The sequence below is a fragment of the Pyricularia oryzae genome, chromosome 7, assembly GCF_000002495.2.
Source record: "Pyricularia oryzae 70-15 chromosome 7, whole genome shotgun sequence".
Classification (NCBI taxonomy): domain Eukaryota; kingdom Fungi; phylum Ascomycota; class Sordariomycetes; order Magnaporthales; family Pyriculariaceae; genus Pyricularia; species Pyricularia oryzae.
This window is the reverse complement of record NC_017854.1, coordinates 2777007-2791706: the sequence shown is the minus strand read 5'-3', so window position 1 is coordinate 2791706 and position 14700 is coordinate 2777007. Positions and strand designations below refer to the sequence as shown.

The window sequence follows — 14700 nt, the reverse complement described above, 5'->3', positions numbered from 1 at the left end:
CGCGAAAATGGCCTCCTGATCACACGGAAGTAAAGCAGTCTTAGGTGTTTAATTGCAAATTGACCAACCAAACAAATGTCTCTTCTGACTCAACTTGACGCCTGGACTTCGACAGAGAGCCCTATCCAACAAGCAGGAGGAGATGAGGACAGTATTATCTTGTTCCAGTAGTCTTCTCAAAATATAGCTATAGCCAAACGCTACTGTAAACGGCAGCAGGCAACAAGCATGTGATGCCGCAGAAAGCCTGGTGTTCAATCTTTATGTAAAACACAGCTTGTATACCCCCAATTTTATCCCCTACATGGGCGAAAATGCCCGGCTACACGTACAGTAACTGATGGATGAAAGAACGTTTTTAGCAACCCCAAACCCGAGTGCTATACTATAAATCCACGCTCAGGAACCAATTGAGCACAGAAATACAAGAAGAAAAAAACACACATGGAACCAAGGGTATACAAGAAGCATGTCAAAAAGAAACGACTGATACTCTGACAGCCAAACAGAGTCATGAAACCCTCTTGATCACACCACTCAATGTCGATGCAGCCACGGCCAGGCTGCCCAGCTTCTATTCGGCGACGTTGATCTCGTAACCTACCAGGCATTCGGTCGAAGTACCGTCCCAGCCGCGCGTGCCCGCAATCGAAACCATGAAGCGGGCTGACGGGTCAATGTATAGTTGTGCAATGACACCTGCCCGGGGCGGACCCGGTACGATGAGGAAAGGAACCGATGAACCTTTGAAGGCGGAGCTGTCGCGGAGGTCGTAGAGACGCAGAATGTCATGAGATGCACTTTGATGTTGTCAATGGTTGTTAAACACGAAGTAGTAGACAGGGGGTAGGTCAAGAGCCGAAGACTTACACAACAAGATGCCTCCCATTCGGCATGGCCCTTACGGCGCTTACGGCACCACTTCCAGCCGGAAGCTTTAGAGCGCGCTCAGGGGCCCAGCCCGACCTGGCCTTGTGAATACTGTACTCCTCGACGGTGCCATTACGGCGACCAGCGTAGATCCAGTTGCCATCGGGGCTCCAGCATGCCCCCATGCACCAAGGCGGAACTCCCGGGCGGGTGCTGATGCGGGCCACGGGATCCCGAGGTACACGTCGATCCCAGATGCGCAGCGTGCCGTCGATCGAGGCCGATAGGAAGACCTGGTCAGACATCTGGGTAGGGTCGGCGTGTGCCGGGGCAGCAGAGTTGAAGACAATATTCGGTTGGTCTATGTTGTTCTCAGTAGTAGAGGTAGCGGCAGGCATGGCTGGTTCGGACGACAAGGCTGGCTCTTTCTTGATGTCGGTTTCGGTAGTTGACGAGGTTGCTATGGCGGACGCTGTCGGCGGTGCTGTAGATGGTGGCAGTTGTGTGCTCGACGAGGTTGTTGTCTGGGATGCTCCAGCCGCGTCATCTCCTGAAGCAGCAGCGGTGGCGGCAGGAGGTTGTGCAGTTGAGGCTCCATCGTTGCCAGTATCACCGAGGGTGTCTTTAGCGTGCCCCTCATCAGTGCCACCCATGGCTATATCATCCGCACTGGCACCAGCAGCGACAGCACCGTTGTGACCTGATTCGCCTCCCCCATTAAGGTCCATGTCCATGGTGTGAGTATTGAAGTCGTCGTCATCGTCACCAAACACGTTACCATTGCCGCCAATGGTGTCGTCGCCAAACAAGGACCCAGCCGGGCTGCCGAAAAGACTCTCATGTGCTGGTGATGCCGTCTGTGCAAACGCAGTTCCTACCCCGCCGTCACCGCCAGCACCAGAACCAGTACCGCTGGCGCCCGCCGCGCCATTAGTCCCGGTGCCACTAGCACCCGGGTTACCTTGGTTTACGCCGTTGCTCAATGACCCGTTGCGGAACTTGGCGTCGTTGTTGCCGCTCATGGTGGACCACACGCCCTTGACATCGCCGTTGGTTTCTTCGTCAAACATGGCCCCTAGGGACGGCACGGGCGCACCACAGAGCGGCCTGAGCTCCACGACCGAGATCTGGCTGCCGCTGCCAACAAAGGTGCGCCGGACCTGACCATTGTTAAGGTCCCAGTCGGCCACTGTCTTGTCCCAACTACCACTCAGCACCGTCTTCTCGTCCGGCAACATGGTCAGCACGCTGACAGCGCTACTGTGCTTGTGTAAGCACGCAATACGCTTGCCTTCCTCGTGGCGCCCACTTGACAGGTTGATGCCGCCGCCTTCTGTCCCTGACAGTACCCAAAGCCCCTGAGCCTGCACCGCAATACTGTACACGGGGCTGAGGACGTGATCGTGGGTAGCCGCGCCGACCCCAAAGGCCAAGGCCCCGCTGCTACTCCCGACTCCTCCGACTCCAACACTGGTACTGCCACTACCACCACTGGGCCCTGAAACCTCTTCATTTTCCCAGTAGCTCATCAGAATGCCGGCCTTGACCACAGAGTCGACAAATGGGTGGCGCTGTGCTACCGTCAACGGCAGCTTGCCGTTTATGGTGCCCTGAGCATCGTACTTTCGCACGTATCCGTCCGATCCTCCAGTCACCCAGAAGCGCTGGTCGGGTGTCGCAGCGAATGCATTAATACTCGTTGCCTGCGGAGCTGCCATGGTGGGCACGATGTCGTAGAGCCGTGCCGAGATGCGCGTCGGGTCTATCTTGGGCCGCCACCCCGGCTTGATTGGCGTCGCCGGTGTCTTTTCCCGCGCGGCGTCTGTCTCTGGTGCTTTGCCTGCTGCACGGTCGTCCTTGCTGCCATCGTTGGTATTGCTGCCACTGCTGCCTGGCCGTTTTTGGCTCGCCGACGAGGCGCCATCTCCTCCATCGCCGCCGGCGCCGGCGCTGATCTCCTTGCCGGTGACGGTCTTATCGTTACTGGACTTGTCTTGCACGACATCTTGATCTTCGTTCTCGCCGTCATCTTCTTCCTCGTCATCATTCTCGTTTTCATTATCTTCTTCGTCTTCCCCATCGTTGTCTTCGGCCTCGGGCTCCTCGACGGCGTCCTCCATCACCTCGTCCTGTTCATTGTCCGAGCTTGCGTTGGATTCTAGGCAGTAAAGAATCGCACGAGTGTGAGTGTCGAGTATTGACTGAGTGGTTTCGAGCGTGTTCAAAGGGCTTCGAGTCGCATCTTTGGGTTGTTTACCGTACCTCTGTCATCGTCCTCCATTGTGACGACTTCTCGTACTCAAGACAAACAGACCACGCTCTCCAAGCTAGGGGTCGCGACCCCGCTAGGCTCCAGACGGTGCCTTTCCTCGATCGTTCGTTGTTGTTATTTGCGATAAATGTGTTTTAGGGAATTGGGCGGTGCCAGCCACGACTGGCCTTGCATATACTGGACAGAGGACGACGAAGGGACAGGTTCCTAAGATATCGCTGCGGCCTCTCCTTCGGGAGTAAAGAGAAATAGAACCAGCAATTGACGGCACATATATAGGCATAAATTCCGATGTGCGTCTATATGAAGCTGTGCCTGCTATCTGAGTCGAATTTGACTAGTTGGCATGCGCAGGTACGAACATTCGTATTCGCAGGGCGATGCGCAAGAGTGAGCTAGGAGGTTGAAGCTGTCGCGTCTATTTTAATTGAAGCTAGCAACCTCACGCAGAACGCGTCTAGAGTGAGACGTCACTGTGTCCCTGTTACCTCATAGGTCTTCCCGCGCCTGCGGGGTAGAAAGCTAACGGGCCTAGACATGGAGGTTACAAGCATGGGACCTGCCAGGTACCGTCCTTAAGCTTAGCCTGGGTTCAGTCCTAACCCTCTCCTCTCCATTGGTTCTGTGCGCCCTCCACTAACAGTGGATTACAATCCGTTCATGATCAGAGGACGCTTTGATTTCACTTCGCTATTTATACACTATCTATACTGTACCCACAAGCCTGCCCTTACCAAAACATCATTACCTTGCCTGCTAATGCATATCTGCTGAGTCTTGGATAACCCATACGATGCGAAGAAGCAACAGCAAAGCAAATCAACACTCCTTCACCGACCGCTTCCTCCTAGTCCACGGAACAAAAAAAAGCAAAGCATAACCAGAGCAGCTTCCCTAGCGCTGCACCAAAGTAAAGAAGATGGGTTGCTATGTTGCGTTCATTTGAAACAGGCAGAAAGAGAGAGAGAAAAAATAAGCATGGAAATGATGACAAAGTACAAAACATGTTTCCCCAAAACTCCCTTTGAAAAATAAGCGCGAATCCCTACCGCCTCGCAAATCCAAGCACAGCGAAGCAAGTGCACCAAGAGAATCCCCCATTCATAGGATGACAAATATGAAAGAAAGATATTGCTTCAAGCGGCCGGCGCCTCCTTGCCACCACAATCCGGAATTGTTATCCCGCTTTTGAGTTGCCTGTCCACAGTCATGAGCCCCCAGTGATCCTCCCAATTCTCCTTCGCCGTGTTGAACCTGATTTTCCACGGCTCGTCAAACGCCGAGAACCAGAAGTAGTTTGTCCCATTGTTGAGCGCTGGGCACACCCAGTCTTCCAGAACCTTATTAAGCTCCTTGACGTCTGCCACCGCGGGCTTCAGGCAGTTTGGATCGTCTACTGGACATCGCTGCCCGCCCTGAGACGGCCACCCATACTCCGCGATGACATTCCTATCAGTCTGTGTCTTCTCATTCGGCTTGACCCAATTATTGTAGAACTCTTTCGTCCATGTCGCGGCTTTATCTGCTGGAGTTCCGCCGAAGAAAGGATGGATATTCGCCATGATGTAATCGGATGCGTCGGCCAAATCTTTGTTTCTCCAGTCGTCGCCAAGATCCGACGTCGCCACAGGAAGGTTGATGCCCTTAGTTGTCAGATTGGCTCTCACGTTAGACAACAGAAGCTGGAGCTGAGAACTAGTCATCTCCTTGCGGTACAAAATCTCGTTGGCCACAATCAAACCTTTGAAGTAGTCTTCCGGCTTGCGGCCATCCTTTGAGTGGTGATCGAGGGTGTTCCACATCTCACCCAGTTGGCGCGCGTTTGTTGTCTCATTCTTGTCCTGCCAGACTCCGAGCCACATCTTCATCTTGCCCTTAAGCTTGAGCCTGTCGATCGCCGTGATGATCATCTCAGTTTGGTTGCAGTCGGTGCCGTAAGTACGAACAATGTTGGTGAGCTTGGACAAGACGGCGATGTCGCGTGTGACGTTGTTCTGCGACGGTGGGAACTTGAGGCAGTCCGGGTACTGAGTGTTAAGTGGCGTGTAGTCCATACCCATAAATACTCTGTGCAGCTGATTATTGCTCATCAGAGACTTGATCTCTTTGCTGTCCGCGGTCAGGTCTCCATTTGCAGCCTGATCCTCTTGAGCCGTCTGCCCAGGGTTGACGACGCCGCCACCGCCGCCATCCTTCAGGACCACACCGAAGACGATGCCCAGCGCCAAGGCGGCAATGATGGCAACAGCTACAATCCCAATAACGACGAGCCTCCACACCTTTGACTTGCCCTTGGGCTTCTCGCCCCAGTTCTTCTCGGCACCGAGGTTGTGTGTCTCCTCATACGGGGAATTGCTATTGACAGGACCATACGTAGCAGCCCTGGAACCGCTACCAGCCCGTCCAGCACCGGCGCCTGCGGCAGCAGCACCCAAATTACTGCCACTCCTGTTGCTAGATGCTCCCAAGCTCAACATTGATGTGCGGTGGTTTCTCCTACCGTAATCGAGCCCGTCGTCCCCGTCATCGAAAATGTCATGCGGGTTGACGACGCCAAGATTAGGTAGGCTTGATCTCGAAAAGCCTGAGTACGGGTCGTCAGTGTACACGCCGCTGCTACTCAAGGGGCTCCTCGAAGGCGTGACGTTGCCTGGTGTTGATCTGCCTGGAGGGATGCCGGAGGCACCGAGGCCAGTGAGACTAGAATGAGAATCTCTGTCCCCTGCATCGTGTCCGTAACCTCTTTGCCGTGGCCCATCGGACGGGGAATGGAGACTGTGGGCCAAAGTCACCATTTTGACTCTGGCCGTTTTGTGCACCGTGATACGCCTGCTCCGGGAAGTTTGGTTGGTCTGGGTCGGTGCCCCTCATGGCCTCTAATCCGCTCTCTCTAGCGTTGCGGTCGGCTACCTGGTAGGCGATTCCAGCCATGCCACCACCGGCGGAGGCGCTAAAATTGTCTGCGCCTGGCGTGACGTTGCTTTTAGGAGGTCTCGCTCGGCCCCCGTGCTCCTGGCCCCAGTAGCTGCTGTCAGCTGGCTGTGGCGGCGACAGAGGTGAGACTATATCGGGGTTTGGTGAAGCAGCTCCGGGCCAGTGGTGACGGTCGCGATCGTTCCTTCGGTCAGCTCGCAGACGATCCAGGGATGCGTCAAAGTCTGCGTCGGGTCGATAGGTGCCGGCAGCGCCACGCGGAGGTGAAGGGGACTGGCGATGGTTCCCACTGTCGTCGTACCGGTCGCGGGTGTGTTCTTGGTCGTAATAGTCCTCCTGTTGTTGGTGGTGATGGCGGTGGTTTTGTTGTTGTGGTTGTTGTTGTTGATGGTATTGACTGCGGTCGTCGTAGTGGGTGGTAGCTGGTGGCTGACTTTGGAAGTGGGAGTCTCCAGAGTAATCGAGAGGCTCCCGCTCGGCAGGATCGACCTCGTACCTGTTGTGCCGTTGCATTTTTTAGGGTTTTTTTTTTCTATTGATTATTTTTCTTTTATTTCTCCGGTCGCTGGCTTTCCCCAGTTCCCAAGTCGTTTCCTAGGCGTGTGCGCGCTTGAAAGGGCAATGACGACTGGCGCGTCCCGCTTTCCAGGTCAAGACTAGCCAGGCGTCTCCCCGTACGCCCAATTGATCGGTTGATGGATAACGGCAGGAAATGAGCAATCCGCAAATTGTCCTAGTGTTGGCGTCAATTGGAACGTTGGAGGAGAAAAGAGAGGGCCACGAGCCGGCCAATGCTGGTCGGGTGAAAGTGTAATGACCGGTTTGGCGCCTTGGTCCGAGAAGCAAAGGTAGTGGCGGTTGTGGTACTCGTGGGCCCAGACTGTGCCAATTCTCGGCAAACGTAACCAACAAAGCGGACAGGTCAGTATCAAAACTGGAGAATGTGAAAGTCGGCGTAGCCCAGATCGACGTTCGGCTGGCTTGAGTTGGGTGGATTGTTGGGGCTGCGCCTGGGGGTCTATTGCTGCATTGGCACGGTACTTCCGGTGCGGTACAGGGGTGCAGTAGGTACGAGGGAGGATTGAATGTTAAATGATTAACCCTCCCACCTTGTAAGCTCGTGTCCTTCGTTATGAGGTCGTTGCTATCCTCCGCTTTGGTTTGGTTATTGTTCTGGTTTCTGGTTTCTCTTTACTTTTGCTTTGGTTATCGATGTCTTTCTCTTCTTTTTGACTGATAAAAATGGCTGTCCGTGCCTGGCAAGCTAGCTTCTGTATGACGTCGAAAGATACCTAGGGTGCGGGTATTACTTTGTCGCTTCCAGGCCCAATTTTCACTCGGTCGGGCCGTCTTCACCAGGGCTTGCCGGTCAGGGTTAAAAATCAGAGGTTGTCTCGGGAAGTCGGGAAAGGGGGGGTCTCAAGGGCTGGTTTGCTGTTTGACACAGAAGCTGGGGACCCTCAAGTAAATCCTGGAATAGTATAATGAAGCTGATAAATATCAGATTATATCAGTGATCAAAGTATAATTCATCTCATCTGAAAATTTAAACCACCCTGCATATCAACAGTCTAGTGGTGCGCAAGCGCCGGGAACCGTGAGAACGTGATCAGTTGACAGGTCTGGACTTTGCTGTTATTTGACCTAGGTAGGACGAACAAACCTGTTCTTGATCGGCGAGTCGAGCCATAGCAACTGGATGGAAGGATGTGCCTGGGCGCTTGGCGCTTGGCCCCTCGGTTGGCCGATCAACATGACACTGACACACTAACTTTTTATGGGCCTTCACTCTCAGTACTGTCTGTCCTGTACTGTGCAGTCGGTACATGATCGCCAGGTACCTTGACATGCGCCTCGCTTGTGCCTTTCCTTTACACCAAGCCCTGCAACCAAAGGCGTCAATTGACGGTTACCTAAAAAGGGCGCGAAGAATAACCGCCAGCCTGGTATCTCGGAATAAAATCAGCTAATGGCCAGTCTACCTAGGGAGCCAAATTCACTGGCCTCGTCATGATGAAGTATCTCAATTTTATGGCGATTCTTTCAATTAGGCTGCGTTCTCCCAATACCCGTCCGAATCGCAACCAAGGGCAAGCCAGGGGTACACTGACTGGCCTTCGAAGCAAACGATCCACTATTCCAAGATCTTCCTTCTCAAACCCGAGCCCAGTGCCAACTTTTCTACCCTGGTGCAACGTATGGAGATTACGCGGACGGGCCGCAAGGAAAACCCCTCGATTACATCATCGCTCCGATCAAAATAGCGCTTGCCAATTTCTGCTTTCGTTCCATTCTCTCACGCGGCAAATCCACCACGCATATACTTTTTTTATCCCTGTTTATCGGGGGCAATGGCTTGCATAAAACTCGATGAGATGAACATAAAAGAAACGAGTTTATTGTGGAAAAGAAATCAAAGCTGGCGTAAGGGATTACCCAGCTCAAACAACCCTGTCAAGAATTATAATAGGAACAAAAAGGGGGTAACCACTGAAAAGTCGATCCACTCCTTCATGTATGGTGATACCAACAGAGACCTCCTTTTCTCCGAGATTTGTCATTGTCTCACTGCATTTGTTTCCATCGCCGTTTTTAGCAATAGGTAATCGCTAGCCCCTTTTTCCTCTTGTCGTGTAATAGATAGAAAGAAGGGTTGCTTTGTCCACTTCTCAGCACTTTGCCACGTTTCAACCAACATGAGCCCCGCAAGCCCGATATAATACTACGTACAGTACAGTAAATACTATTCGGGATACGAGACACTTTTGAATCTGTGTTCAGTAGTGTTTTTTTTTTCCTTATTTTTCGCCTCCATGATCGGCAAGAAAAGCAATATCATGTACGAAGTCCGAACGGGTGACAATAACGACCTCACCGTTCTCTTCTTTATCAGCACGCACAATTGAGAAGCCATTCATATGTTTCAAACTGGAGATTCTTACTCGAGCAACTTGTCATGTCTTTAGATACACTATTTTTACAGTTTGTAAAGTCTCGGTAGTTCATCAATGCTTGGTATCAAAATCGCCTCTTGGCGATTGCCCGGACCTGCGAAGCAACGTGGTACAACCCATGCAGCAGTCGGTGCGTTCGCGTCTGCCCCTGAGGCACGAAAACAACCATAGCAATTCGTTCCGTTGCTGTTGCGAACCCACAGCCCCGTGCCGTGCCAAGAGAAGGAAAGAGACGAAAAAGCATCAGGAGATAGACGAAATAGAGCTACCATAGTAATAATCCCGGAGCTCATCAGTACCCCTTCTCCACTGCTTCCACAATCCGTCGCTGTTCAGTAGCTGACGGGGCCCTTGCTTTGGCATCATCAAGACTAAGTTGGCCTGGGTCTCTCACAAGCGTAAACAGCAAAACCCGATGGCGGCCCGTAGTGATTTCGAACCTCTCAACCCATGTGGTGATGCGGTATAAGCCATCGTACCGAAGACCCTCAGCCGGTGCATGTTGCGATATATGGTTCTTTTTGCGGATAACCCTGACAAGGTTTCCTTTGCTGAAAGATTCCAGAAGCAACTTCGTCGAAGCCGAATCCGATTTGTCGCCAGGCAACCGCGCCCCTAACTTTTGTGCGCCCGAATAGTAGATGACATTTCCACAATCCTTGTCAACGCTTTCGTACGCCGCTGAGCCGACAATGATAGATACGGCACCCTGGCCCTTGGAGCCCGCGATGCCGCCCTGGCTCGCTCCATGCGCGCCTTTGAATAGAGCAACCAGTTGTTTCGGAAACCAATCGCCAGGAACAAGGCCATTATGTCCGACAATTTGGGCGTTTTTCTTCGCAAGGCGAGGATCAATCGTGTAGCGGAATCTGGCGCCCGATGATGGCTTCCCAGCCAGCACGCCGTACATAATGCCGCCAACGCCATAGATGGGGTGATCCCGGGGCGGATACGAAATTTTAGGCAGTTCTCCCGCTTGGCTTGAATTGCCCACGATGTGACTGTTGTCGTCCTCGTTTCCATCGTCGACGATATAGTCCTGGATCTGCTCCGTCTAGCGCTCCCAAATTGAAACGAAGCGGTTCACAATGAAGCCTGGCATGATACCCTTATTATTCGGGTCTGTGATCAGCCTGCGGAAAAATGCCAGCTCTTTGTTGTTTTTGATGGCTGGCGTGACCTGAATTGTGTCGAGATACGCAACGAACGATTTGAGATCAATATAATATGCGCAGAGTTCTGCGTCGTCGTACGGATTTTTTCTGGGGAATTTTCTTCGTTTGATAACCCACTGCTTGCATTTCGGCAGCATGTTGTAAATGAACGTGGTTACCGCAGAATCATCCTGTCCTGGAGCAAAAGCGACAATATCATCCCAATGCTCCCAGCTCTGGGCATCGTTGGTATGGGTATCAGAGCAGTCAGCTGTCATGGTCGGAGATATCTCGACATGGCCCGCCAGTGTTGACTGACGCTCTGTTTGCTGCATCCCCGCCCCAGCTTCCTGACCTGGATTCAGGTTAGTAGACGTTCAGTATTGTATTAGGTGTGGTGGTGAAAAAGGTACGTACTGGTTGGCGTTGTTTCCAATGATAGATTTGTTGGGGTATCAGTAATGAAATCCTCTGATACGAGTGCCTTGTTCGGGAGGCAGAGCTGATCTATTTTGCGTCCAGCCGAAGTATGTTTCGATACGCGGTTCTGCGACGCGATAGTCGGTCTTTTACGAGGCGAGGCTTGGTCGGCCGTCCTCTCATTTTCGGACGCCATTTTACCTGCCAAGGTACATTTATGGCACCTAGGTAGGTAAGTAAGGTAGCAATGTAGTTAAGATTGACAAGGTAGGTAGGTAAGATATCGGAATGAGGTAGACAAAAGAAAATCCCTAGAAATTTGGAGTGTTTCGGTATTAGTGTGGTGTTCTTCTTTCAGGCGGCGGGGTTGATCTATTCGAAGTTTAATCCAACGACCCAGATAATTAAGGCACCTAGGTGGTGCCTGCTCGTGATCTACACAGGCAGGGCTGGAATTTCCTCGGGCGTTGATGGAAAGGTGAAGGCAAGGTGAAAAGGTATGACACAAACTTTTTTTTTCTCACCTTTTTTGTACTAATTCTCCCTGAAAGATGTAACTTGTGGTGATCCCAATGCTATAACTACCTAGGTAGATAGGTAAGCTATGCGGATCGGTGAGATCAGTGGTAGGTGGTACTTCCCTAGGTAGGTACCTACCTTACGTACCTATTAGTGAACTTGATCGGATTCTCGGCCCTTGAATGACTGAATTGCTACTGAAGCTACCTTAAGGTACCCTGGGTATTTTACCCACGCCCAAGCATTAATCAGCGAGAGTGGGTGGCCCCTGTTGTATATATTGTTCTTAGTGCATCAACTGCAGTGAAATGCCCTTGGGATCGCAGCCCCAATAATGCTCCATCGATGTTACCTACCTTGATTTACTTACATACATCTATTTACACAATAACATTGTAGGTTGGTACCTATGTATATGAGGTGCAATGAATTGCCAGAGCGAAGACATGCGATAATTGGTCGGCGAAAATCCAGGGCCCCGATCTGTAAGTTTAATCTCTTGTAGCCGCGGATGGTTGACCACCGCCTATCCCCGGGGCAGTCGGTCTTTGTATCATCCTCAAAACCAATGCCCGCTGGTCTCAGTGAAGACAGTGAAGCCCAAGATGAAGTGCACTCAACCTCAATGCGGCTTTTTGCGACGCCATGCGGCAGTGTTGAGACGGAAACATAGACACAAGGCTGAGTCGTGACTGCCTCGAAGTTGTGGTACTTGGAGAAGGAACGCAACAGGACAGGGTACTCTCAGCGCATCCCAGAGTGCCAACCTCTTGAAGATCCATGGTCTGAAGCTGCCCCCTTGTCGGACTATTCGCACGGATATCAATCATCTCCATCCAGCAGATCAAGGCGCACACTGTTTGCTCACTGCTTTCCAACGGCGACTATTTCTTATTACCTACACATTCCAGGTAGTTCAAGATATATACCTTGGTATTTTCACAACCAAGGACCATCGACTCACGGAGAACAAGTCTGACAATAGGTAACTACCTAGGTAGGTAGATTGATCTCATAGCAAACACCGAATCATGGATCACCACCAATTAGCGTTTGTGCGCCGATACTTCCGATATCAATACGTACCCGAACCTGAACCCGGCTCCGAGTTCAATCCACATACGCAGAGCATGAGGCTCTTCGGCGAACTCGATAACGATGCCATAACCCCGGTGCATGATCACCGACCCATCTTACTCCTGCTTCTTCCAGACCGGACTGCCCCGATGGGTGTAAGCAGCTCCCTGTACGAAAACCGGTTGGCCATCTCGCAGCGGATCCTCGGCGAATGGGCCATCATCCGTCACGCCGTGAGCCAAACCGAGATTGTTGCAGGGCTTTGCCGAGACCCATGCATGGTCATAATGTTCACTCACACGCTAGAGGGCATAAACTCGAGTCCTAGCGGCCCGGACCTGCGCGAGTATGCGATGCGAGGGGGCAAGGTTGTCGTCTCGCGCGCCCTGCACGGCTGCCAGGCTGACTAGGTGTTTGCCCACATGATGAGGGCGCACAGTCGCATGCCGAATCGAGGCCTCCTGCCGTCCCCTGGGTTTTTGCAGATCGCTCGCCGCGAGCTACTTGTGCTCAGAGTGCGGGCAGGTTCGGGGAAGGGGAAGTGCATCTGGATCAGGCCACAGGCTTCTCTGCTGAGGGAGATGCAAATCGTGAGGGCCTTGTGCAGAGAGTTCAGACTTGCAGACGGTTTGCCAGGACTGGTCTGAATGGGCGCTCTATTTATTTCTTCGATCTTTATGTCAGCCTCACCGTTTTCATACGTGATATAGCTGGAAAGGAAGACAAATGCCTGGTTAGCCTGTATACCTTGGACTTCAGCGGTACTGAATTTGCAATTAAGCATAAATGTTTAGGTGTCTATTTCGATATTCTTTGAGAATGAAGCGTTTATCACTAATTGGGTATTCTAAGCACCCTCAATATCAACAACGTCCAATCATAAATCTAGTCGGTGATGAGGGGCGTGAAACACGGCACGTATACGAAAAGTCCGGTGCAGCCAGCTGCCTACACATATATGCGGTAGCTAAGCCATACAATGCCCGTAGCATAAGGCAGAGAACGTGTTTGAGCCATTCAAGTCTGCTCTTTGTCCACACCTCCTCCTCTAGACTGGCTTGCTGCTCTTAGACCTCCAACACCGCCATTTTTTGTGGCCCACTCTGGTCATCCTTGTACCGGAAAGGCAGTCTCAAGCTCGTAGCTGCTACTCATTCATGGCTAAGCTGGATATGTGAAGTGGCACATGAACGACGAAGAATGATCTCTGTGAGCATAACACAAGCCTGAGCCAAGGTCGATCGAATACAAAATTCGATGTGGTGTGGTGACAAGGTGGGTGATTTCCAAATGCTACTTACTCTATGTGCAACCAAGACGTTTGTTTGGCTAGAAGGGAGATGAACCTGGCAAGAGGTTGGGTGGGAACACACGCCTCTCACGCGGACATCATACTCCATAAAACCAGACATTAACACACTTTCTCGCCCACTGTGCCACCTCGAATACCATAGAAGAAAGAACGCAACTGATATTAACAGTCTGTCTCCATGATCCTGTCCGGCACTTCTTCCTACTTTCCAGGTCAGGTGCACTGCCAGACAACCAAGAATAGCACACACATACTCCGTATATCCTCCGTGGAACGGTGACCTACATGTAAGGGGGCCGAACCCTTCATTCTTCTTTATCTTCTTCTTCCCTGCAAATCAGCGGTCTCCTACAGGCCATCACACAAATATCCCTACGCAGGGAAGACGGACGGGAGTAGACCGTAAACTTTGCAAACCCCGGTCAGTGGCACATGAGGAAAGACATAAAGGTGCGTGTGGGGAGGATGCTGCAGACAGAAAGGAGCAGTGAGGCATCAAGGAAGGGGACTGGCTAGACTAGAACCAGTCTAGTTGCAGCACCCAGCAGCCGTCGTCTAGACGTCCCGCACAACTCCCGTAACTTTGGCGAGGTTGCAGTTTGCTGTGATGGTTGGTGACTGTGATGCTACCCACCATGAGCGACGTCTATTTACCCGCGGACCATCCCACTCAAACCACCTTTACCCTGGTATTGTTGGCTGCCAGAAAGTGACAGTTCACCAAGAGCTAACGCTGTCAGCAACATCACCTTTCTTGGCACGGCAACGCTCGGTGCCCACCAGGTAAAGTAAACATCTCAAGAAGAGGCTTGTCTGACAGGCAGGGGAGGCAAAGCAGGGACGGAAAAAGGGGCCACGAGGGAAAATTACCAGGTTGGAAGGGGGCCGGAACAGCACAGGCAAGGCAGGCTAGAATACGAGCAGGAGCTGTTTCGAAAGATGGAATCACACAGGTAAGTAACCGGCGGCTTTTTAGAGTGACTTTTAGCCCCAGAGGAGTCGAAAAGAATCTACTTTGTGAGGATTTAGATGGTACGAGCGGGTACGGGCGCGCGGTTGGCGTCATCATGCCATTCGATCCCCATTAAATTTATTTACTGGTTGGTTACGTGGGATGGTGGCAGTACCAGAAAGGACCACTGACAGTCACCGTAGCACCGAACCGACTCGGTTCTCGATTTGCACGTG

At 52.0% G+C, this 14700-nt stretch overlaps 4 protein-coding genes across 4 annotated transcripts; 1 reads left to right on the top strand and 3 right to left on the bottom strand.

Moving 5' to 3' along the window:
- Positions 1-39: 39 nt before the first annotated feature.
- MGG_10590 (transcription factor SPT8) lies at positions 40-3575 on the bottom strand. The gene is made up of 3 exons (XM_003721308.1): positions 3133-3575; positions 871-3028; positions 40-800 (listed from the first exon to the last, which is right to left on the bottom strand). The coding sequence occupies exons 1-3, from the start codon at positions 3149-3151 to the stop codon at positions 575-577; spliced, it is 2403 nt and encodes an 800-aa protein (XP_003721356.1). The 5' UTR covers positions 3152-3575; the 3' UTR covers positions 40-574.
- Positions 3576-4278: 703 nt separating this feature from the next.
- MGG_10591 (endo-beta-1,3-glucanase) lies at positions 4279-6589 on the bottom strand (the record flags this gene model as incomplete). The annotated part of the gene is made up of 2 exons (XM_003721307.1): positions 4279-5864; positions 5935-6589. 2 exons carry the CDS (start codon positions 6587-6589, stop codon positions 4279-4281), a joined length of 2241 nt encoding a protein of 746 aa, XP_003721355.1.
- A 2733-nt stretch (positions 6590-9322) lies between these two features.
- MGG_10592 (uncharacterized protein) lies at positions 9323-10800 on the bottom strand (the record flags this gene model as incomplete). The annotated part of the gene is made up of 3 exons (XM_003721306.1): positions 9323-10084; positions 10211-10539; positions 10602-10800. 3 exons carry the CDS (start codon positions 10798-10800, stop codon positions 9323-9325), a joined length of 1290 nt encoding a protein of 429 aa, XP_003721354.1.
- Positions 10801-12132: 1332 nt separating this feature from the next.
- Positions 12133-12795, top strand: MGG_10593 (uncharacterized protein). The gene has a single exon (XM_003721305.1). The coding sequence runs from the start codon at positions 12155-12157 to the stop codon at positions 12608-12610; it is 456 nt and encodes a 151-aa protein (XP_003721353.1). The 5' UTR covers positions 12133-12154; the 3' UTR covers positions 12611-12795.
- Positions 12796-14700: the final 1905 nt, after the last annotated feature.

What these genes read in the sequence shown, in the direction of transcription:
- MGG_10590 (XM_003721308.1), bottom strand. An exon ending in AATGGGAGGCATCTTGTTGT is followed by an intron (nt 801 to 870) that starts GTAAGTCTTCGG and finishes ACAACATCAAAG; the next exon opens with TGCATCTCATGACATTCTGC.
- MGG_10593 (XM_003721305.1), top strand. Translation starts at nt 12,155, where the DNA reads ATGGATCACCACCAATTAGCGTTTGTGCGCCGATACTTCCGATATCAA.